Genomic DNA, 26,329 nt, shown 5'->3' with positions numbered 1-26,329 from the left:
GCTGAGGAAGAGCAGCCAGTATCCCACAGGATTGTCTTACTCTAGCCAATGAATCAGACACTCCAAACCTGCGCCCTCATATCACTTCTCACTTTGTGACAGGTAGTGAGGTAGGCACACACACACACACACACACACACACCAGGCAGGTCAATATGTTTAAAATGGTAAACCCCAAAGGAGGAACCATTTTATTTTCCCCCCTTCATGGCTACCTATCACCAACAGGAACAAGCTCCCATCTCTTTCCATCTCTCAGAAACAACAAGGTGCCACCCATCCTCCCAAAGTGGTAGATCTCTTTCCTGTAGCTGCTGCTTTCCTATTGAACTTTTTGAGTTGGGTGAGTGTGCAATTCCAGTTTTAAAAGAGGCTGGCAACAAGACAACTATCTTGTTGTAATACTACATAGAGATAATTGAGGAAAGATCACTTTGCTCCTGAATGTATTGGGGGGGGGGGAGAACAATTAATTTCCCACAACTTTGTTCAGATTTGTTATGGGACACTGGGGGCAGGGGTGGTTTAGGATGTTCTAAATATAATAAACAGGCTTCCTCAAAGTTATGGGCAGCTGAATTTGAGTTCATTTGAGCTATGGTAGAACTACCTCTGTTGGCACAGCCTGCTGGATGCAGGTTCAGTGTAGGTTTTTAAAAAGAGGTTGGATGGCTATCCATCAGAGATGCTTTGATTTTTTCAGGGTGTTGAATTAGATAACTCTTGGGCTCCTTCTAATTCTTTAGATTCTATGTCATAACCTCCATCTCACCCACACTCTCAGTGGTGTTACCTGACAGATACCTTTTATTCCATCATAAACCAGTACTTTAAGTTCAGGAATTTAATGATCAGCACAGCTAATGATAGCAAAACCTGTTCCTCAACAAGTTTTGCTTTATAAAAAGCAGCTAGTTTACCACAGCCAAATTTATACATACTGGCTGAAAGCAAAATGGCTGAAAGTTCCATTCCATTATGTTGCTGAACAGTGTACTGTATTTCTTTTGGTCTAACAAGTTCCCATTTATAGAATCAATGCTGACTTGCATCAGTACTCTTGAAAATACTGTATTGTAAAAGCAGTTTTAGTTTTGGTGAAAGTAACTCATTTGACTGGATATTATTGGAAAGGTCATTAGTATGAGACTGCATTTTGTGATATGTCTGGAATTTTTTTAATCCTTCGTCACCCTGATCTCTTAGCAAATGTCTGGAATTTAGTGAAGCAATAAATATTTAGGCTTCAGAAATGTCAGTTTTCTAATTTCACTGCTTGAAATAAAAATAGACTTCAGTTTTATCTAATCAAGTACCAGTTATTATTTTTCTATGTTTCAGTGTAGCCAGTTACCACTTTTTTTCTATTCTTTTTAGAGAATTTCGATTCACATCAGAAGTCCCAGTACGTCTTGATTATCATGGCAAACATGTTTCTATGGATCAGGTTGGTTGATCCTTGTTGTGCTGTCCAGTCATATCAGAGCTTTGGAACTTGCATTTTTGTGTCAATTAATCTAAAGAAGTTTATATCCCATAAGATTTTCACCAGCCCATTTGCTCACATAAACCTTTTATGAGTAGATGAGGTAGAAAGCATCAAATCATGATAAAGCTTTCCTGTTGGATTGCCTGGAGAAGATTCATATTCACCACAGATGACTAGGCAGATGAACATCAGCAAGTGTTAAACAAGCAACATCATTTTTTCAAGCTGCTTGACTGTTTTGCCCGTTAGTAGTTATTGAGCTGGGAGGGTTAGGGATCAACTGTAGAGTTTGGGAGCAGTGTTCATAAAATATGTGCATGTAGAACTGATATGTACAATATGTTACTTTGACGGAACTGTGTTTGAGTTGAAAGGTGCTACCTTAACCATCCATTACTTTTGTCTGTTCCATTCTGATGCCTGGTATCTTAGATCATGGAGGAGCCAATTACATTCACCCCACTGCTCCCTGTTTTCTTCCCACCCATGAACTGACTGGTGTGGATAGGTGCTACTTGAAAGCATACCATGTCCACTTTTTCTGAGGGTGTGGCAGAATCGCTCTAATTGGAGCTTTTGCAAGAGGGCTATTTTTGGTCATTTGGAAAATATAAGATAGCAAGTTATCATCTTGTGTTATGACAATATGAAGTACTGATGTGTGCAGAATAGATATAGTTAGCACTGCCACATGTCTGTCAAAGCTCCTTACTAACATAGAAATGTTTTCCTTAATACGTATTTAATTGTGGGAACGTCTATACCATTAAAGAAACTCCCGAGTAGTTGTCCCAGTGTTAATAATCCAGCTTCTTTGCTGTGGCCATCTTAAATAAAGCAACAAGATAACTACAGATGGAATTCTATAGTAGGCTATAAAGACAGAAATGTGGTTTGATTTGTTTACATGTTAAAAAAAAAAAGGAGGGGATAGAAGGATCAGGAAAAAGTGATCAGAGGATTTCTGCCAATTTGCTGCTGATGAATTTTAGAAGAACTTGACTTTTTTTTTTAACTTCCAGGGTACATTAGCTGGAATTTTGATTGGCCTTGCTCAATTAAATTGCTCTGAACTGAAACTGAAAAAACTTTGCTACCGGCATGGGTAAGTTTTCTCAGTAGCCTTGTATTAATTCTCATGGAATAGTCTTGTAACTCGCTTAATAGCAAAGCCAACACGGAAACTTATAGTACTTAAAGCAATACTTGTATTGTGAAGGAGATAACAAAATGGTTAACTGGCATTATAACCAATATGTGACATGATCTGTTTGCTGCATTTTCAGATAATTGATCTTTGTTTTTATATTCACTAATAAAACTACTTGTTACAGGTTACTAGGTGTGGATAAGCTGTTTTCTTATGCCATCTCAGAATGGCTTAATGATATCAAGAAAAACCAGCTACCAGGTATTCTAGGAGGAGTTGGGCCAATGCATTCACTGGTTCAGTTAGGTGAGTGCTTATAGTAGTCTGTTGATCATATTTTGAAAATTTAGATCTAACTCTTTATATGGATATTTTTTCTGGGAAGTACTTTCTCACAGATCTTATCCATAGCATTCTCTCTGTAATTACAGTTCAGGGTCTAAAGGACTTGGTGTGGTTACCAATAGAACAGTACCGAAAAGATGGCCGTATTGTAAGAGGCTTTCAGAGAGGAGCAGCTTCTTTTGGTACTTCTACTGCAATGGCAGCATTAGAGCTGACAAACAGAATGGTACAGACCATACAGGTATGTTTTTCTGTTTATTTGGGGGAAATAGCTAGTTAGAGACCTATTTTGGAGGTGGTGGGGCTTGCAGAATATTGAAAAAGATGTAGAGATTAGCTAAAGCTTGAATTATATGTCTTGTCATATAAACTTACTGTTCATAGCCATAGACTGTTATCATTTTGTACAAACCATTAAAATACATATAGAAACTACAAATTTAAATTAGTATGCCTCCAGTTATGTAATAAATAATCTTTCTTCTTAATTAGGGGAAGGGAAGGCATGACCCGTAATCTTTTGCAACTTCTGCTGTTTGAAATTGCTGTTAAATTCTTTAAATATCCATGCTGTCATTACTATACTATACTTTTTTTAGAATTCATGCTTATACATTACTAGCAAAGTGACCATTGATTTGATGACAGTATGTGTAAGGAGAAAGTTTATTAAATCATGTCTTTCAATGACTTATTTCCATCCTAAGTCCTCCTTTGAAGCACTGTCTAGAACATATGTGGGAAACTGACTTTTTATATAATGAATGGATTATAGTGAACCTTGAGAAATGAGGAATACACCTCAACTTTTAGGATTGTCAAAAGCAAGTAGGATCATCATAACTTCCATGATCAATATGTATCATTTTACTGGAACAACAATTGTGGTGTTAAGAGTGCATTCTTGATTTTTTATTCAAACCGAAACCTAGGCAGCAGCAGAAACAGCTTATGACATGGTTTCTCCTGGACCTAGTTTAATTGAGACAAAAAAAATCAAGCGACTTTCTCGCTACCGCCTAGCGCATCAGCCTGTAGATCTTCGTGAAGGTGTGGCCAAAGCGTACAGCGTTGTAAAAGAGGTATGGGAAATGGCATTGTCTTTTGGCGATATGCATTACGTTTGTCTCAAAATCTTCCAACATGGAAAATAGACAATGTTGCAGGGTTTTTTTAGATTTTATTAAGTCAAAGCTCTGGGGCAGTGCTTCTTTATGGTTTATGACAGGGGTGGGCAGCTGTCAGGTAAATTGGGGGTCTGCCCACATCACTGTATACCAGTAGTGTGTGTGTGGAAAAATAACAAGATTTTCCCCCTCAGCGCCCTCTAGGGCAGTGCTTCTTAAGGTGGCTAAATGGGGGAACATCAACTTTCCTATAGTTTTTGCTTTTTTCCACTCTCCAATAATTAGGAGCTAATGGCTTAGCGACCAGCATCAGTCCATCGACCACCCCTTTGACTAATGCTGCTTTATCTGGAGTGGGGAGCAATTTTGCCACAGTTTGGACCCCCTCCAGGCTATTTTTGCTCAGAAGAGGCTTAAAAACCCCCAAGAAGCCAACTTCCAAGTCCTTCCCTGTATCAAAAAAAGCTTTTCCTGGACTGAAAACAGCAGCATTGTCCCTGTCACCTGCTAGAGGGCATTTGGAGATTTTGTTTTTAATCCTGGGGTGACTAAAATAGTCCTGAGGGCTCCATGTGGCCCACACTTCCATACTGCTGATTTATGAGCAGCGTCCAGGTGATGGTGGATAAATAAACTACAGACCTTCTGTCTGTGGTTAATATAGTGCAGAGGTGAACAACAGTAGTGAATCTAGAAACCAATTTTTTGCCCCCAGACACTGAGAGTGCTATGTGAGCTGCCAAAAATACCTAAAACTCAAGGATAGGTGGAATCCAATTCCGGTTTTGAAAAACAGTTTCTTTTTAAATCTCAAACAATGTAGGGAGTCATGAAACCTATATAAAAGGGGAATTGCCATTCTTTGAGACTTCCAGGAAGGACATTCACCTGTTTTTTATTTATTTTTTTATCCCAGATATAGGGGAATCTGAAACATCTGGAGGAATAGTTTTTTCCTAGTGGGATGTGTGAACCAGGAACTCTGTTTTTTCTCTTCCCTAACAAGCCAAATGCATAAGCCAAAAGGGCACTAACTGTTATGATTGTGGCTTACTGGTGTAGAGACAAATCAGAGTTCCTGGTTCAGATGGCCTATCTAGTTTATCCCCCTGGTGGAAGGAACCAAGCAGGAGTGAATGGGCAGCATGCATCAACACATTGGTGTTTGCTTATCTAGAGTCAGATTTAGTCTTTAGAATTTTGGCTCACAGTGATAACAAGAAGCACCTAATATCTAAATATTTCAATAGGATGTTGCATTGTGCAGCTCTGCTGGAAGTCATGTTTCTGCTCTGAGGGAACACAATGCCAGTCTTGTTTGGGTGCAGGGGATAATTGGGTAAGAGGCTGGTTAAAAGAATATGCTTCTGTAATGTATGATCCTGGATGAAATAAATGACTCTAAGTGAAGCTATGAGTGTTGAGCTTCAGGATCTAGAAGACCTAAACGCTTGAAATGGCTTATACTGAAATGACTTTATTAGAGGAGACTGTGCAACTGTGCTTACCCTGTTTTGTGTTTTTGTGACTTTCTAAAGGGGATTACAGACACGGCACATACCATCTATGAAACTGCTGCTCGTGAACATGAGAACAGAGGAGTAACTGGAGCTGTAGGAGGAGTTCTCCGCCAGATTCCACCAACAGTGGTGAAACCTCTCATAGTTGCCACAGAGGCAACATCGAACGTTTTAGGCGGCATGAGAAACCAAATTAGGCCTGATGTGCGCCAGGAAGAGTCTCAGAAATGGCGCCTTGGAGAGGACTGATAGTTGAAATTTGCTTGAGGCATAGATTTTGGAAATCTGGAAGCAAGCTTATCCTTGTGGCAGCTTTAGATGAGGTGTATCCTTTTATCATGCTTACTTATCTCAGGAACACAAGAGATTGTAAAGCTATTTGATGTCAAACCTGAAATATTCAAGTAGAAAACATGCTTGGTACTTGGTACTTGTTGGTGTATTTCATGTTACCGGTACCTGCGGTCAGTGCCAAATGGAGTGGCATCTTTTGTTGCCAAATCCACAATATACTGATTTTAGACTAGATACCATATTTTCCTTGGAATATTGCTTTTGACATCAGGGACTTTTGTTTTTCTTTTTGAAGAAACCCAATTTCCCTATTTGCAAGTCTGTGTTTGTATTTAAAGGGATTCCCTGAGCATGGTTGAACACTTTTTAGTAAAAGACTGAAATCGGTGTCCTCCTCTAACAATAGACATCTGACATGAAGCACACAAGTGCTCCATGATATTAAAAAGTAACTGGGATCTCAGTTATTTTTTCTGGCTATTGAGTGTTTGCCCCTGTGGCAGTTAACAATAAAGACAGTCTATTAATACCTGGTCAAAAATTGTTTCCACACAGTTGTGAATATTTAATTGTTTCACCTACATGTTGAATCCCTCCTTTTGTGGAGACTGGAGCAATTTGAATGTTGCAGACATGTTCTGTTGTGTTGCACTTTAAAGAATTTGTCCTGTAAATTGCATTTTAAAACAGTTAATAAAATGTAATGTTTATTTTCTCATAGTCAGTTTTAAAACCTATGCAAATTAAAGGGAAAAGACTCTTCAGGATCATCAATAACAACAAAAATAAATTGCAGAGATTATAGTTCAGGTTGCTGAATATCAAACAGGTATCCAGAGAGTGACTGCATGTATATATGCAACTGAAATTGCCCTGTTTAAGAGAAGGTTTATTGTGAAAGAGACACCAGAAGTTGTCTATATTATAATTTTTTGATTTAGTGTCTGCTATGCAAGGTTTGCATTGTAAGAGAACCAGCTTTCAAACTTGTTTAGACATCGGAAGAGTGTTTTGCTGTGGCCGTTATATTCTGATTTGAGTAAAATACTAATATGTATTCCTAATTTTGTCCAATCCCAACTTTCCTGTTGTGGTCCTCTACAAGGTTCTGAAATAACATGTAAGAGGCTTGGGAGATAACTGCTGGAGATTTTTGTTGTGAAGCAAAAATGCTAGTGCCCTAACATGGGAAACTACAAACATGGGGCATTACACTGAACATCTTACAATTTGCTCAATACAAAATTTCTGTATTCATGATTTGTCACCATCTTTAGATGGGTGGTAGAGACAGGTACTAGTACAGAAAAGAACAAGAACCAATAGTCTGTGTTTTCTGTGGGTTTTTCTGGCTATGTGGCCATGTTCTAGAAGAGTTTATTCCTGATGTTTTACCAGCATCTGTGGCTGGCATCTTCAAAAATAATCTCTGTATTGAAAAAAATATTAAGCTAAATAGTGATGGAACAATCAGCTGTGCACTTCTAAATTTGTTCAGGACTGTCATTTTCTTTTCATCTTCTGTACTGCTTTAGGTGTGTAAGTTCTGTGGCCTGTCTTTGTACCTATACAATTCTCTCCTCCCCTCCAAGTTTGCATCAACACTTTGGTGTTTGCTTATCATGAGTCAGCTCTGCTGACAAATTGTTCTAGATTTAAAATACTGCCTTATATGTCTATGTCTGATACTTTGCATTTGGAAGCACCCAAAATTCAAGGATGGAAGGTAGTCTAACAATATCTGATATGAAATTGTCATTCTCCAAAGCAGTGATTACAGTCTCAAAGTTGCAAAAATGAGTCAAACATTTAAGTTTCTTTTTACTGATAGGTGACCATAAACACTTTTATGTTTGTGCTGAGTGCTGTTTTGGCAGTATTTACTGATTCAGTAAAGTAGTAATTGAAATGGATGACCAGCTCTGTCACAATGTAGAGATTGGGCCACATGCTTGTGTGTTGTTGTTTTTTAAAAAACCAGATTGCCACCATGATGGGAGAGCTTCCATTAATGAGTATGTATTATTGTATACTAAATTCAAAGTAATCAATATTTGTTTCATAAACAGCAGACGTACCTGACTATTTATGTCTGCCTCTAAGAACACATTGTGAATATTAGCATTTCTGTTGTCAATTTCTCTTCAGGGGTTCCTTTATATTTTTGACATTTTGAAACTGAAATTCAGGAAGCAACTGCTTTGGCCTGTTATGTAGACTTACTGGCTTTTGTGCACTGGGGAAGGAAACAAAACAGTCACATCATAAAATGCTAACTGTCTAGCTATTATGGGTTGCCCACATTTCTTAATGCTTTGGTAGAAAAGTGAAAGAAGATAAATTTAAATGACATTGACTGTATCTACATGTATAGTACACTTTTTATTATACAACTTGAGCTGAAGTAATCTGTGCTCTATGCTTTGTTACTAGACTGTATGACACACAGCAGCAAATATACCAGGATCATGGTTAAAAGTCAGTTTCTACCCTCTCCATTTCAGAAGCTCTCCTTCAGGGCTCCTTCGTCTCTCTCTGTTTCTTACAAGCTGGGCTGAATCTCCCATGCTGATCTAACATCTGTCAACAGACATTATCAATTTCTTGTGCTGAGCCAGTATGAGGTTAACATGAGGGTTATGTAAGGCTCAGTGGATGCTTACCAGGTGCTCACCACTGATCTTAGTTTTCATTTAGATGTCCATTAAGAATCAAGATGGTATAGTGGTTTGAACATTGGACTATGACTCTGGCGGACCAGGGTTCAGATCCCTGCTCAGCCTTGGAAACTCATTGGGTGACCTTGGGCAAGTCACACTTTCTAAGCATCAGAGGAAGGCAAACATCTTCTGAATAAATCTTGCCGAGAAAACCCAAAGTGTGGGTCACCATAAGTGTGAGTGAACTTTATCACATAAATACAAGAAGTTGCTTCTCAGACATGAATCAACTATGGGAACTTGCGCCGAGAAAAAAGAATTGCAGGCATGTTTTGTTTATTTTAGATCCCAATGCAGTTGGGATCTCAAGCAGCAATGTCAATTTTTTTCAGTTCCCTGTTTCAATTCAGATACCTGTAAATGTAATTCCAGCAGAAAGTTATCTTTTCCATCAACAGAAGTAGACTTGAAGAGCATGAATTTCACTGGAACGGAATAACCTACTTACTAATGCTATACATTTTGTAACTTTACAAGAGATCATTTGCCACATGTAAGTGTAACAGTTACCATTTTTCACATATTTGCTGTAGTCCAGGAAATACATGCCTAGATTAGTCTGCAACCATGTAAAATACCTGTTGTCACTGTACTCATCAAGATCAGGGGGTTGGACTGGATGTCTGTTGTGGTCTCTTCAAACTCTATGATTCTAAGACTATTAAGGAATGTGTCACATCCTGTTTCTCCTAATGGAAAGTTCCTCCCCCCCTGCTCCCCATTGGAATATTTTTTTGGTGATAGATTTACCTTAAAGTCAAGGGACAGACAGCAATACGTACTTTAAAGTAGAGTTGCACTATCAGAGAAGCTGTGTCATTTCCATGAGTTATGATCCAAAGTCCCATGGATTTGTTGTGCTTTCCTAAGAGAAAAACAGGGAAGTCTATGCAAGTGAACTTCTGTGGACACTTTACAACTGGTAGGCTTTATCACAGTCCTGAGGCACATTTCTGTAAGTGTTTATATTTTGTCCCACCTTTTAAATATTCTCATTGTATCTGTAGTAATTTGCCATTGCTTTATGACTATTAAAACATAAGCTATTTTCCTTGAAGTTCCACATGTTACACCAGAAATAACTGAAATAAAGAAGTGGACTTGATTTGAAATGGAATTACCTGATCATCCTGCAAATGTGATACTTCTTTTTCTATGTGCACTGTACTTGTTAAATAGCAAAACACAGTTTAGTTTAAATGCATATTAAATAATAGCTCATAGCAGCAGGGTATTGCTATCAGTATCAAAAATATGCGGGTATCTGCACTCTTGGCTCTTGGTTGTTATAATTTTGGTTTCATCTGTAACCAGCTTTCTACAGCTTACACATCTGACAGCAGTTTCAGCTTGCTCCAAATACTGAATCATGTTTACATTACAGAATCAAGATGGCTCATTAATAGTAATCGTGCACTTGGACTGGATTTCCAAGAAAGGAAAAACCATAAAAGCTAAACATAGCTTAACAAAGAGGAACTGTATACATGTATATTTTTTACCTATGTGTCAAAGTTAGCTTTTTGTGGTATTTTGTATATAGTTTGCTAGCACAAAACGAACTGTATAATAGTATAAAAATGTGAAGGCTCTTTGAAGGGAAATCATTGTACTTAATTTTTCCTTATTTTACTGAAAACACTCACTCTCTCCCAAAACCCAGTGATGCTGACCATAGACTATTAGCACCGATCATGATGTACATTGAATGTAAAAGGCCTTATACAAATAAGATGTTCTGCTCAACTGGTGTCATTACAGAAATAAACATTCTAAACTGCCTTTTGTGTGTATTCTCTGGTGTAAACATATTGTACGAATTGCAAAAAGATCCTTCATTTTCTTCCCTAAAGTCAAAATTAGTAGGAACAGATCTAGAGGCCCAGTCTTCTGACCATAGCATGAACAATCACAGGACTTCAGCATCCCCTGATAACAGTTTGGAGCACACTAGAGACAGTTCATACAGGCAGCTCCTAACATTCCATGAGAATTCAAATATACAGGTTGTGTCTCCTTTCTCTGCAATTCCAAAATATTCCAAAGTTGTCTTCATGGGTGGCTGAGATAATGACACTTTTGCTTTCTGATGGTTCAGTGTACACAAAACTGTTTCATGCACACAGTTATTAAAAATAATGTATAAAAACTGCTTTTTAGTTGCTGTTTCTCCACTTTCACAAGGGTGATGTGCCCCAACCCTAGCAAATGTGGAAGGTACACTGTACTTTCAGACCAGGATGCAGCTACCTCTCAAACTGACTAAATCTGCTAGGAACAGCCTTGTCCATACTTAGGAAATTACGTATCCCATTATTTGAATTTGTCCCAAAATCATGACTAATGTGACTTCTCATTGACTGGAGTTCTGGAGGTATCTGGAATGGTGGTGATATATTCAATATAGTATAGGTTGACTCCCTTGTCTGGAATGTTTATAGGCCAAAAGTATGTTATATTTTGGAGTTTTTGGGACTTTGGAACACCTCTCAGTAATCTCTAGGTCTTCCAGCATGACTGTATGGTCAACGTGCAGAATACTCTGTGGTCAACTTTTATAGAGTATTGCAATCCGGAGTTGCCCTGGAGGACCTTGAGATTCCAAAAGAAAACATACAGTATTAATCCAATCCATAAGTAATAAAAGCCACAGATGTTAAGGTCCAACAAGAGGCAAAAGTACACCTGAACTCATGACAAACCCTGAGTTCCCCCTATCTGTTCCCATCACCTTGCCTGCCCTCCCAGGTTTATTCTGGAAGGGAGGAAGTGTTAGTCTTTGAAGGCATATATGGAGTGAGTGGAAAACCCCTATTGCAAGAGTGGCTTTTGCTTGTGCAACTCTGGCTCCCAATATTTATATGTATTTTGCATTCTAGTAATTTCTGCCCTACCGATGAGTCCTTGGAGAAGGCGAATGACAACTTTTCTTGAAAAAAGGAAAAGTGCAATTTTAAGAATTCAGATCAAAATTACATTAAAGCAGTTTGAGAAGTTATATCAACATATATAGACTCCTGAATAGTCCCCTGCTTCTTTGCCCTGAGCCTGCTACTATACTGGGGAGATAACAAGAAACAATTAGCGTGGATCATGTCCCCCTACATTAACTCTTACAGCCTGAACATACTATGGGTTTCACTGTCTGCATTGTGTACCATTTAATGTGACGATCCATAGTGACAGAGATAGTGGGTTTTCAAATGCTGTTTCCTTTAGACCCATGTAGGTTGTCCTAGCTGCGGTTTATCGTCAGATGCTACTTGTTTTGACATGTAAAATTTAAAAGCCTATGAAACACTTTCAGGGCAACAGCATAAGGATCAATCAAATAAGGTAACACACCTGCATTCTGAGCTACTTCATCATAGCCATTTTTCCCATCTGAGGGAGAGCTCAAAATCACGTTAGCATCTAAAACAATGTTGGAATAAATATGATTGGAGGGTAGAAGGAAGGATTCTCAAACCCCAGTGCATGACTAAAGGAAGGGAAGCACTCCCAACAATTGTCATTGGAAATAGGAATGACAAGATAATACCGCAACAATCACAGTTAATTTTTTCATACTATCACTGACAGATGTAGACACCCAAGCCATTTTCATCTCTCCAATGAATGGCTCCTTTTCATCCTGGAGAGAAGTGACCAGTGGAGTCCCACAGGGTTCTGTCCTGGGCCCAGTGCTATTCATCAGCTTTATCAGTGACTTGGATGACAGAATTGGGGGCATACTTATCAAGTAGACCACAAATTAAACATGAGTCAACAGTGTGATGCGGCAGCTAAAAAAGCCAATGCGATTTTAGGCTACATCAATAAAAGTAGTGTCTAGATCAAGGGAAGAAATAGTGCCACTCTGTTTTGCCTTGGCCAGGCCTCACCTGGAATATTGTGTCCAGCTCTGGGCACCACAATTCAAAAAGGACATTGAGAAACTGGAGCTGTCCAAAAGAGAGCAACTAAAATGGTGAAAGGTCTGGAAACCATGCCCTATGAGGAACGACTTAGGGAGCTGGGTATGTTTAGCCTGGAGAAGAGAAGGTTAAGAGGTGATACGACAGCCCTGTTTAAATATTTGAAAGGAAGTCATATTGAGGAGGGAGCAAGCTTGTTTTCTGCTGCTCCAGAGACTAGGACCCGGATGAATGGATGCCAGCTATAGGAAAAGAGATTCCACCTCAACATTAGGAGGAACTTCCTCAGTTCGCGTGGAACACACTTCCTCAGAGTGTAGTGGAGTCTCCTTCCTTGAAGTCTTTAAATGGAGGCTGGATGGCCATCTGTCGGGGATGCTTTGATTTGGATTTCCTGCATGGCAGGGATGGCCCTTGTGGTCTCTTCCAACTCTATGATTCTATGATTCTATGATTTTATGGCAACGGTGCAAATTCTCAAGTTTTTCTGGATTTAGCTCCAGGCAAGAAGAAAGGGCTGGGTACAGATTTCCAGTTAAACTATTGAGCAGCAACTGGCTACATTCTGCCAGATTTAATTGATTTGTTGCTGCAACTTGCCAAGACACTGTCTCTGTCTGTCTGCCTCTCCCCCCACACTCACTCTATGTTTAGCTTCCTCTTTTTATCAGAGTTGTTGTGGGGCCAGGGCTCACCTTCTACTCTGCTCTGCATCCACCTTCTGCCTAGAAACAAGTAGGCAAGATTAAATTTCCTTATCCTGTCTCTGCAAGCAGATGAGCAATGATGGTTAGTACTTAGTGAGTAAAGTTTCATGATATTCCGAGGGACTGTCTCTAGGCTTCAGGTTTGGGCTCTGAAACCTCAGGACCTGGGATGATCCTAGGGAATCCTGGTAATGCAATGGTTACATGCCAGTACTGCAGCCACTCACAGTCACAAGGTTGTGAGTTCGATACCAGCCAGGGGCTTCAGGATTGGCTAAGCCTGGCATCCTTCCAATGTCACTAAAATGAGCACCCAGCTTGTTGGAAGCAATTAGGTTACACATTGTAAACCGTTTAGGGAATGCTTAAGTGCACTGATAAGCGGTATATAAATGTACTTAATAATAATAATAACAATAAACTGTTTATTTATATACCGCTTTTCCTCAAGATCAAAGCGGTTCACATCAGGTAAAACTGTGACAAACGTCATAATACAGTGTAAAAGCAGTTAAAACATTCAATTACAATCATAAATATTCAATAAAATTATCTAAAATATGAAATTAAATAGTCAAAATTATAGGCTATCAAGTATCTTAATCTAACTGGGGAATATTTCTCTAAAAAGAGTCGGGAGGGTATGCCTGCTGGAAGAGATAGGTTTTTAAAGCCGTTTTAAAGGCTTCCAATGTACCACTATAACGGATCTCTTCCGGGAGAGCGTTCCAAAGAGTAGGCGCTGTCGCAGTGTAAGCTCTTTGGTGGGTTGTTGCCAGTCTCATCTTAGGATGTTCAAGTAGGAGTTTCCCTGTTGTTCTAAGGGTGTGGGGAGGATTGTATAGGGAGAGGCGTTCCCTCAAGTAACTCGGGCCCAAGCCATGTAGGGCTTTAAAGGTAATAACCAACACTTTGTATTGGGACCGGAAGCAAATGGGCAGCCAGTGAAGAGATTTTAACACGGGGGTTATATGATCCGACCTAGCTGTACCCGTGACCAATCTGACTGCAGTATTTTGAACCAACTGAAGCTTCCGAACCTGATACAAAGGTAGCCCATGTAGAGCGCATTACAGAAATCCAAATGAGAGGTTACCAGTGCATGTACTACAGTTTCTAGGTCCTTTCGATCCAGACAGGGACGCAGTTGGCGTATCAGCCGAAGCTGGTACCAAGCACTCTTGGCCATCACATCTACTTGAGATGATAACTGTAGAGATGGATCCAGGAGTACTCCCAAACTGCGAACGTTGTCCTTTAGGGGAAGTGTAACCCCGTCCAGGACAGGATGGCAAATTTCCCTATCTGGATTTGGAGGACCTATCACGAGTACCTCCGTTTTCTCTGGATTCAGCTTGAATTTGTTTTTCCTCATCCAGCCCATTACTGACCCCAGGCAGGCATCCAGAGGAGAGGTGCCATCCTTAGTCACTGTATCAGTTGGAGACATGGAGAGATAGATCTGGGTGTCATCAGCGTCCTGATAACACCGAGCTCCATGGTTCTGGATGATCTCTCCCAGTGGCTTCATGTAAATGTTAAATAGCATGGGGGACAGAATGGCGCCCTGAGGGACACCCGATGTAAGTTTTCTTTTACGAGAGCAACTGTCCTCCAGCCTCACCATCTGGAATCTCCCCAAGAGATAGGACTGGAACCACTGGAGCGCAGTGCCCCCGATACCCAAATCTCTCAGGCGTTCCAGAAGGATACCATGGTCAATGGTATCGAAGGCCGCTGAGATGTCCAAGAGCACCAACAGGGTTACACTTCCCCTGTCAGTGGCCAGACGGAGATCATCGACTAAGGCGACCATGGCAGTCTCAACTCCGTAGCTTGCCCTGAAGCCAGATTGAAATGGGTCCAGATAATCGGTGTCATCCAAGACAGCTTGGGGCTGAAAAGCGACTGCCCTCTCGATCACCTTGCTCAAGAATGGTAATAAGGAGACTGGTCTGTAATTACACATTAAAAGGGGATCAAGAGAAGGTTTCTTCAAAAGAGGCTTTACTATTGCCTGTTTCAAAGATGATGGAACTATACCTTCCCGAAGAGATGCGATTATTATTATATGGAGTGTGGTTTTTATAGCATCTCCTCCCTGAGCGGTCAACCAAGAAGGGCAAGGGTCGAGAGGGCATGTCATCTTCTTCATGCAACCAAGGAGCTTGTCTATGTCCTCGGTACTCACAAACTCAAAACGATCCAGAATAACCTTGCTGCCAGAGTCACTGGATGCCTCTACTATAGGTTCTGTCAGAAAGCCGGCGTCAAGATCAGCCCTTATCTGAGAGACTTTATCAGCAAAGAAGTCATTAAAAGCGTCACAGCAGGCTCTCGATGGTTCTAATAAAGGGTTCAGGGTGGCCGGGGTTTGGGTTAATTCCCTAACCACCCTGAACAGCTCTGCTGGATGGGACTCTGCTGATGCAATCCGTGCAGCACAGAACAAATTCTTTGCTGCATCGATTGCCACTCCATAGGAATGTAACATGTTCTCATGGAGTGTTCTGTCAGATAAGTTCTGGTGTTTCCGCCAGTAGCGCTCTAGTCGTTGCGCAGCCCGCTTCATCTGGCCAGTTCCATCATACTATTGACTCATACCCATCCTATATTTATGCATTTCATTTTTCTTACCTTACATTTATCTGTGTTGAAATTTTTTGAAATTGTTTTTTGTTCTTGTATCCCCCCCCCTTTTTTTTTAATGGATATAAATGTCAACTGTTATAGGTGATATTTCATGTAAATAAATGTTAATACAGTTGATCCTCCAGAACCATAGGCTTCAGATTTATGATTTCATATCATTAAAGGGTCCTATATTATTAAATTATGATGCCATAACCACACATGCTGAATTCAGCATGTCAGCATTCACATTACTACCATTTAATAATAATAATAATAATAATAATAATAATAATAATAATAATAAATATTTATATGCCCCACCTCTTCCAAGGATCGAAGTGTGATTACATAATTAAAATAATACATTGCAACTGAACAGTCAATAAAATACTAATACTGAATAATACATTCCTATTAGTTCCTTAAAATCTCCTTAAAATCTTAATATATGGGGCAAGGTCATCTACATTTTTCCTATGGAGGGGCAGAACTGAACCCCCACAGATGTGAAGGGTCAATTCTAAATTAAAATAATTTACCAGTATCCCAATATGTGTGTGTGCATGCATGCACTGGTGATTTTGTGTGTGTGTGTGGTTGTTCACGTCGTCTGTTGACTTACGGTGACCCCATGAATTTCATAGGGACATCTTAGGAAAGGAATACTCAGAGGTGGTTTTCAAGTTCCTTCCTCTGAAATACAGCCTACAGCATCTGGTATTCTTTGGTGATCTCCCATCCAAGCACTACCAACACAAATTGTAACTGAAGGCATATTGCTTCCTCATAATTATAATTTTCTATTCTTTTTGCATTTCCCCCCTCTAACCCCATGGTTTCCCATTTCTCATCTCATCCCCTTGCAATCATAGGGGCATATACCTCTGCCAAGTTAGGATGACACTATGCATCTAATGAGGCGGATTCTGGCCCATGAAAACTTAGGCCATAATAAATTCATGAGTCTTTAGAGTGTCACAAGAATCTATCATTTGTTCTATGGATTGATTTGGCAACAGTCCTGGAACCTGGGTCAATAAATCTATTCTAAATTTTAGAAGTTCTTTCTAGCATGATTTCACACTATTTCCATACCAAAGGGACAGCATTTATATAAGAAATCATCATCTGAAGCAGCCCTTGGATCTCTAGTATGGTGCCCTGAATAAACATTTGTTTTCACATGGGGAGGATTTTGTTGAGAGCAACTGGTTGTGCCAGTTTATTTCAACATAAACTTTAATTGACTCCTGTCCATGTCTTCAGATATATCTGATGAAGTGTGCTCAAATCTATGAAAGCTTGTGCTGAAATGAATTAAGTTTGTTTTAAAATGCCTCGAGACTCTTCTTTTCTTTTCTTTTTAAATCCTAAAACAGACACTGCTATTTCTGTGGGGAAACAAAATGATTGTGCCAGTAGAGGGTGGTAAGGCACCATCTAGTTGGCGCAAGCTTTCCTACATCTAAAGGGTCTTTCAAAATGTGAGTATCAAAAAAAACAACACAGACACTGAATTGGTTGCTTGCTTAAATGTAATGTTTTCATCTAAGCCAAAACAGAGCAGAAGAAAATTAGATACAAAAACATTTCTTAATTCTCCTATCAGGATAATTTTTTAAAGTTTATAATCACCATCCCCAAACCTATTCCTCATTTGCAGACGCAAAGTCACAAAGACATTTTTGCATAGGAGGCAAAAAAAAGCACTCAAGTGATATGGAATCTGGTTGGTTTGAACCAAAAGGCTGGAATTCTGTTGGTAACATGTATTTGTGTAAATTGGAATCGCATGCATGTATGTCATCTTTTGGATGATCTTCAATGGGGATGTTCCCATTAGGTGAAACCCCGCGTTCTGAATCGAATCCAAGGAGTGGCGTTCCTATTAGGATCCGTTTTAAACCTAGAACGGTTCTAACTCTAATCAAGGGAAAAACGTAGGTCAGACCCTAGTATTTTTTTAACGCGCGTTAAATGACGAAAACTCGATTCAAAATTTTATTCCGCTCTACGATTCGATTTGTAGTGGGGACGATTGCGGGTTGCTCTAGAACCGTTCTAGGTTTAAATCGGATCCTAATAGGAACGCCACTCCTTGGATTCGATTCAGAACGCGGGGTTTCACCTAGTGGGAACATCCCCTAAATAGGAACGACAGCCTTTGAAATCGCGTTAGATTGATGGGAGGAGCGGAGTGCGATGGGGCTGGCCTTGGGGGAGTTGCCCTTTCTGTCCCCATCCGTCGTGGCTGTCGCCATTTTTGCTTCCCTCACCCCTTTGTCCGCTGTGGTCTTTCAATAAGAGATAAGGATTATTTTTATTTTTTATTTTAATGGTTTACAGGCGCTTAATCTCTTCAGCGCTTTAAGCGCCTGAAGTCCCGGCTGCTCCTCCGGTGGATTGCAACCTCCCCTCTGTGTGGGGAGAGCCCATTTCTAACGGAGAAGAGGCAGGAAGGGAAGGCTCCTCTCGAAGAGGCATTCCCTGCCCGCTTGGGCTTTGATCTCACCCAGACAGAGAAGGGAAGGCTCCTCGCGAGGAGGCATCTGATCTCGCCCAGACAGGGAAGGGCTCTGATCAATTGGAGTGGGGGGATAGAGCCTTTCTCCCTCCCTTTCTCAAATGGAATCTGCCTCCAACCCTGGAAAGAGAATCTTTGGGAAGAGTGCTCCCTCCCTGCTTTTCCAGCAGCCTCCTTCGTTGATCTCTGGGCTCTCTGAAGGGATTCTCCCTGGCTGTCTTGGGAGACATGAAGAGGGGATGCTGTCATGCAAAACCTATCCCATAGTTCCTCTGGAAAGAGCTTGGGCTCTCCAAATTCGCTTTGCCAGAAGCCTCCCCCATTGATCTCTGGGCTCTCTGAAGGGATTCTCCCTGGATGTCTTGGGAGACATGAAGAGGGGATGCTGTCATGTAAAACCTATCCCATAGTTCCTCTGGAAAGAGCTTGGGTTCCCAAAATTCGCTTTGCCAGAAGCCTCTGCCATTGATCTCTGTGCTCTCTGAAGGGATTCTCCCTGGATGTCTTGGGACGTCTCTTGCTTTATTTGGCTTTCACTCTCTCCTCTCTCTTAGGTCTGCAGCCTTTTGATGCTGGGATCGTTCTCCTTTCCCCTTTTCTGTCTTGTGTCTCTATCCCACTTAAACTGACTGCCTTCTCCTCCTTGATCCCATTTTCCAACCCTGTGTGTGTGTTTGCACACATGTATATATATATGCATATGAGTGTGTGTGTGTGTGTGTGTGTATAAATATATGGTAATGATAAAGTAACAACTTTTTTAATTTATGAAAAAACCCTCATCTGTAGTTCCAAAACCACTGTAGAAATAATACAGTTTGAGACCCCTTAACCTGCCCTGGCTCAGTACTAAGGAATTATGGGAACTGTTGTGTTTGTGAGACATTTATCCTCCTCTGCCAGAGAGTGCTGGTGCCATAATAAACTACCATTCCCAGGATTCCCTAGCACTGAGTTATGGCAGGTAATATGGGGAGACGCAGAAGAGGACGTTTGAGTGATTAAGCGCCTTCATTGGTCCATTTGAAAAAAAAAACCGCCAAAAATACATCAATTCACAAACAGTCAATGAAATGGAAATGATGCCAAAAGATAAATCGCTTCCAAATATTCCGGATTAACGTTACGTCATTCTGACGTACTATTGATTGACAGCTCCAAATAAGGTATGGAGGAGAAGAATCGCTTTATTTAAACACCGATTTCATGCCAAGTAGGAACGCTTGCAGGTAAAAACTTTGATTTAAAAAACCAGATGGGAATGAAGAATAAAAGCGATTCGGAACGCGGGATAAGACCAGGGTTATTTTGAATCGGATCTATTAAAAACGCTATATTTTAAATCGTTTCAAATCTTAAGTGGGAACATCCCCAATGAGTTATTAACTAGCCCTTAGAACTGCTTGTAAAGGTCCCATTGTTGCAGGTACCCATTCCTTGTTGGCAAGTGACCACATTTTTCTTTTTACCCAGCTTCCCCTCAGTCCTGAATTACAGCACTTGAAAAGGCCCTAACTCTGAGAAGAACAGGCAAATAAGCCCAGGAGGTCCCAGAGACTGCATCTATACTGCAGAATTAAAGCTGTTTTGACGTTGCTTTTATAGTTGTGGCTCAGTGTTATGGAAGTCTGGGGTCTGTAGTTTTATGAGATCAGAGAGTCTGACCTCTACAAATCCTAAGATTACATAGGATGATACCTATGGAAATTAATTTAGTGTCACAGTGCTTTAATTCTGCAGTGTGGCAGTAGCCCATGTTTGGGCTCACTCAAGAAAGCTCAAGGTTTTATCATGGGGGAGGTGATGGCTAGAGTACAGGGTGCTTCTGACTTCCTGAGATGCTAGTTGAGGGGGGCAGGGGGAAAATAGTCATTATGTGGTAAAATACATGCTTTGCGTGGAAGATGGTGCATGTTCAATCACTGGTACATCCTGGGAAGGCTAGGAAAGAGTCCTGCTTGCAACCCTAGAGACCTGCTGCCAGCCAGTGTAGACAATATTGAGACAGACAAGTGATGGGTATGCCAATTTTCACTCCACACAAGCTCTGGTGAGCTGCACCCCACAATAAAATAAAAATGGATGAATGTGATGTCCGTTTTGGCTTGTTAAACCTACATCTCAGCCATTTGGGGTCTTGGGAAGGTTGGGGAGAGCACAATTGCTACATTCTGTGGCAGTTTTCATCCACCTTTTTGCGATCTGAGGACTGAAAAACATCCTGAAATTTTAGGTGGCAATACGGGGGCTCAAAAACAATTGGTCTGACTCAGTGGGTGAGATCACCACTCCCACAGAGATACTGAAAGCTGAAGGTGGTCACAGTGTATGCAGTCAAATCCTGCCACTTACCATGATCCAACTGGCAGCCATATGCCACTACATGCTATATGTTCAGAATGCATAACAAGGGGCTATCCATGCACACTGATGTAAGCATGTAAAGTTCCTCTGTGTGTGTATGGGTCAATGGGAGAGGATCCTCATCTGATCTGACCCCCAACCATTCATGTACTACACATATACAAACAGGCATAGAGCCGGCGGCAAGTGGGTGCAGGGGACACAGCCCTCCCCAGGAGACACCCTCAGAGGGAATGACACCACTTCTCTCCAAACATCTGTCCTTTGGCATAAATGGACTGTGGAGTTTATCTGTGTCCCTTTAAAACACTGAAGAAATAGTGTTGAGTTGGATGAGGCTCAGTGGGAGGAGAAAGGAGAGTCCCCACGTGTTTTTGTTTTTCAATTAAAATTTTTAATTCTTTTAAATTTTCTTTTAAAATGTTCACTTTAAATGGATGAAACTATGTACATGTAAAAAAAATTAGGTTATGTGTATGATACTGTAATTTAAAGGTATAACTTTAATTATATGGAATTTATGATTTATGAGTAACATTAGTGCAAAAAATACTAAGAATTCTGTATGGTGTGGCATGGGAGGAAGCAAATTAGGGTGTGGCACCATGGGTTACTGTACTGGGTGATGCCAACTCTAGAGCATAAAGCCATTTCACCTGCTTATCAGACACGCAACTGGTGAGTGGGCAGAGCCACCAGGGACTATGGCAGGAACATTAGTCAGAACACCACCATTCATACATTCTTTCACTGTGGAGACAGCAGTCACCTTAACCTCTCTTGATGAAAAACAGTTTCTATATTCTAGTTGATAGCTCGGTTGCAAAATACATATTTTGTATGCTATAGTAAACAGATTCTGTGGCTGCCATATTCTAGTCAGACAGAGAAGAGAGAGAGAGGGAGAGAGAGAGTGTGTGACTGAAAGTCATGATCTATAAATATCATGAGTCAATGAGGATTTTAATCTGGATTTCCCAAGTGCAGTGTCCAGACCAAGGGAAATAATAGTCCCACTTTATTCTGCTTTTTTACTTTTTATGCTTTTTGACTGTGTTCAGTTCTGGGCAACACAGTTCAAGAAGGATATTGATGACTTGAATCATGTCTAGAGGAGGGTGGCCAAGATGGTCAAAGAGCTGGATACCAAGCCATAGGAAAAACAGCTTAGGAAGCTGGAATATGTGTATTCTGTGGTATCCTGTCATATGTAGTATGTTGAGAAGATACTGAGAACATTAAGCTGAATGCAGTGGTGTCATTACAGCATGCCAGTGTGTGTGTGTGTGTGTGTTTCCAATCACATCTGGTGACACCATCAGAAGGGATGACACTGAAATGACTGTCTATAAAAATTCTGTGCAGTTATAACCACAAAAGCATTTTTTTATAAACCCAGTTTACATGTACATATTAACATTCCTACAAGGCTAGAACTCTATGCTAATTTACTTTTTGAACCTTCTAATGCACATGTGCTCTAGCCCTGAATGGGAGATTGTGTGAGTGAGGCACAGATGGAGGAAAGAGAAAGGTGGGAAGAGCAGCCAAACCTCTTCACAGGTGTGTAGGGAGAGGGGAGTAATTCTAACAGTGCCCCTTTCACACACACACACACACACACACACACACACACACACACACACACACACAGAGAGAGAGAGAGAGAGAGAGAGAGAGAGTTGGGAAATGTAGTTCTTTCTTGGGGATTGTTAGAAACTCAGGAAAGTAAGCAAGATTGTTTAATCTTACTAGCAGAGTTCACACAGCGGAATATGAGGCAAGCAGGAAAACTCAACTAGCTCACTCCTCTCCCAGCCACGTGTCTCCAATAAAAAACACACAGTCACTTGGTTAAAAGTGAAAAAAAGAAGTAAGTTTACTTACAAAATCATGTGTATGAAGAGATACACAGGTCTAGCTTCATGTTGTGAGAAAAATGAGGTAGAAAAAGAGTCTACATGCATCTCAGGAAAGAATGCTGCCTCAGCATCCTTCATCAACTCCGGACACAGGCAAGCAGATTAGTAGGGAAGCAAGTTAGTAATGGCGACTCATTCTTGCTTTCTTCTTCTTGAGAACAAAAAGGTTAGGTGTCCTCATGGGTAAACAGGAAATGAGGAGGGGCAATGAGTAGGGGTTGTTAGTGGGCAATAAATACCATAGACATGCATTACTAGAAGGTCTCAGCATGCGAAGTTGCTATATCCCAACACACACACGCGCACACACGCACACACACACACACACACACACACGTACGTCATCCTCGTGGAAGGTGGGACTTCATGTGGAAGACTGGGAGGTGACATCATGAGTTACTACACTAGGTAACACCAACCCTAGTGACCCACCAACTGAAAGGACTAATGGTCTGATTCTTTATGTGATATATTCTTATGATCCTAAGGTCAAATTGAATGTGACACTGCATCTTACCAGTGGCATCCCTAGGGTTGGTGTCACCCGGTGCGGTAATTCATAGTGTCACCCCCCCCCCTTTTGACCTCTTCCCATATCACACCATACAGAATCCTCAGCAATGGTTTTTTGCATTAATGTTACTCGTAAAATATAATTCCTATATAGCACTGAGTGTAATGCTATTAATTGTGACATAAACAACTAGCAAAATTAACATAGCTACTAGGCTAAAACTACCTTCAAATTACAATATCATATGCAAAACCGAAATGTATTTACATATGCAGTGACAATTTGGTTAAAATGTAATGTTTTTAAAGAAAATTTTTTAAAAAATTTAAAAATCAAATTTCAAATTGTAATTTTTTTAAAAAATTAAAATTTTGAAATTTGAATTTTAAAAAATTCCGGGACCTCTCCTTTCTCCTCCTACTGAGCTCCATCCCACTCCCACCATCTTTTGAAACATTTTAAAGGGAAGCCCATTTCAACCAAAAAGTAGATGTAAGAGGAGCAGTGGTATCACCCTCCCCTTAGGGTGTCACCTAGTGCGGTCCTGGTGTGCCCGCTAGTGATGCCACTGCATCATACAAAGCTACTGTTTCAAGAGGTCACAAATGTTGTATTCTCAGCTGACCCTGACATTGAAAACACACTCATTTGGTTGTTTTTCAATGTCTTTCCAGCCATGTTTAGTAAAACTGGAATAGAGATTTGTAACATTGGAAGTTGCCCCCTAGCTGCACAAGTAATGGCTCCTCTGGTTTCTGATGGTGTTTCCATGACCTTTTGTTTTCAACAGTTTAACCTCTGATCTTTTGAAGTTTCTCATCACTGATACTGTGCTCTGTGACTTTCAGTACTTGGCAACTGCTGGCTTTTCAAGTCATACAAAGAAACGAAACTTGCATTGATACTGAAAGGTCACCACTTTGCTATTTAACACAGATTTTACCCAAGGAAAAATAACTCCCAGTCCACTCTTTTAATAACAGGAATGGAAACTGGGGTCTCCAGTGCTAATGAAATGGTGAATCCATTTTGGGCGCTAAGCTATAATTTAAAGGAGCTATCCAAGGTCTTGATCCTATGATGGGTAGGACTGAGTTCAGCACATTGGACAGATATTCAAAAGTCTAGACAAAGACCTATAGTGGGATCTGCAACCTCATTGGCACTGGAGCTTCAGCCTCCACCATGCAAGAGCCAATGCAGTGAGGCAGTTAAAGTGTTGGACTGGGATTTAGCAGATCCAGGTTTCAGGCTTAATAGTGCAAATCTATTTTTTACATAATCTTTAAATTCTACAGGGATGTTCTTCAAGTTGTATTTTGGCACAATGGTTAGTTTAATATCCTTCTTTAGCATTACTCTAATTTTTGAGATTAGCAGTTCCTGGTCTGTACCACAATCTGCTCCCAGTCTTGTTTTTGCAAAGAGAATGGAGTTTCTCCATATTCTGCTTCCAGTTATCTTCTCTGTTTGATTTTTATATTGGCCATCAGGTGATGCTCATGTATACAGTTGCCTCTTTGGTTGCTTGAAGAATGTGTTTGCAGTGAACAAATTGTTGGTTTCATACAATTCAATCAGTTGCTCTTCTGATTCATTACTTGATCCTAGGTCAAATTTTCCTACAATTTTTGATCCTGTTTTTTCACGCTTTTGCTTTCCAAACACCAATCATTAACAACAAATCCTGTTTTGGGGTGTGATCAATTTTCTTGGATTCTAGCTTAGAATCTTTCTGTTTCTTCTTCTTCTTCTGCCTCTGGAACATACACTTGGATTATAGTTATATTGATGGGTCTTTCCTACAATCTTATTGCTATGTTTCAGCCAGACTTTGCATGATGCCCTTTGACTGCTTTTGCTACATCTCTCCTCACTATTAATTTTTATTTCCTGAATAAAACACTGTGTAATATCTGACTCAAAATGTCCTATTCCTGTCCATTTTAGCTTGCTAAACCCATGTACGTATTGCAATGTTTATGCATTTCATTTCTTGTTTTACTATGTCTTGTTGTTGTGTACCTTCAAGTTGTTTCTGACTTATGGTGATTTAAAGGTGAAACTACAACAAGGTTGACTGAGGCTGAGAGCGTGTGACTCACCCAGTGGTTTCCATGGCCAAGTGGGGAATCAGTATGATCTCCACTACACCATACTGGCTCTCTTTTACAATGTCTAGCTTCCCCTGATTTATGCTTCCCACATGCCATGTTCCTATAACATGTATTGTACTTCAGACTTTCCTTTAGCTTCTGAGCACATCTGCAGCTTGACTTTCTTTTTGATTGAGTCCAGTTGCAGCATTAGCCACAGAGCTACTCATAGTTGTCCCCTGCTCTACTCCAGTACTTCGTTGCATGCCCTGGGATTTTCATCTTCTCGCACTATCTCTTGTTGCATTTTGGATTTGACACCTCAATGTCAGGAAGAAATTATTGACAGTAAGAGCTGTTTGACAGTGGAACACACTCACTTGGAGTGTGGTGGAGTCTCCTTCTTGGAGATTTTTAAACAGAGGCTGGATGTCCATCTGTTGGGAGTGCTTTGATTCTGTGTTCCTGCATGGCAGGGGGTTGGACTGGGTGACCCTTGTGGTCTCTTCCAACTCTATGATTCTGTCATTCTATGATTCTATGTAATCTTATTGTAAGACTACATAGAGTATATGCCCTCCCAGCCCACCTTAATAGTCAGCAGCTGTATTGGGTGAAGAAGGTCTCTTTAGGTTCTGATTGGGTCAGAAAGCCTTCCACCAATGAGAGCAGCTGTGAGAATCAGAGGTGGGACCCTTGCTGCAATTTCCTGAGACTTATGGCACCATAACTCTATCGTCATATTGACGGGTTGGTGCATGATGTCATCACCGTCATCCTGTTAGTTTCTCATCTTGATTGTTGTGAAAGCATTTCTTCTTTACTTAATGACCAGCTTTCCTGGAACTATCCTGTTTGATTTGCAGTGTGAAAGTTAAAATCCACCTTAATGATAGTTTGGGGGGGGGATCAGGGACGTAGCCAGGATTTTAGGAAGGGGGGGGTCCAGATAAGTGCCACCAGTATAATTTTTCTAATGGAGGGGGGGGGGTCCGGACCCCAAGAC

The 26,329-nt window shown here is 40.5% G+C and overlaps 1 protein-coding gene across 2 annotated transcripts in view; it reads left to right on the top strand.

Annotated features, from left to right (window-relative positions):
* Positions 1-10,427, top strand: part of ATG2B (autophagy related 2B) — a 67,108-nt gene extending 56,681 nt beyond the window's left edge. For both annotated transcript variants that reach the window (XM_042448562.1, XM_042448552.1), the window contains exons 37-42: positions 1,378-1,447; positions 2,512-2,594; positions 2,824-2,945; positions 3,071-3,225; positions 3,917-4,066; positions 5,650-10,427. In XM_042448562.1, coding sequence (XP_042304496.1) covers positions 1,378-1,447; positions 2,512-2,594; positions 2,824-2,945; positions 3,071-3,225; positions 3,917-4,066; positions 5,650-5,880 — 811 coding nt within the window. In that variant the 3' untranslated portion in view covers positions 5,881-10,427. The remainder of the gene's footprint in view (positions 1-1,377; positions 1,448-2,511; positions 2,595-2,823; positions 2,946-3,070; positions 3,226-3,916; positions 4,067-5,649) is intronic.
* Positions 10,428-26,329: the final 15,902 nt, after the last annotated feature.

This window comes from Sceloporus undulatus, chromosome 1 (assembly GCF_019175285.1).
Source record: "Sceloporus undulatus isolate JIND9_A2432 ecotype Alabama chromosome 1, SceUnd_v1.1, whole genome shotgun sequence".
NCBI classification, from domain to species: domain Eukaryota; kingdom Metazoa; phylum Chordata; class Lepidosauria; order Squamata; family Phrynosomatidae; genus Sceloporus; species Sceloporus undulatus.
This window is presented reverse-complemented; position numbering and strand designations above follow the sequence as displayed.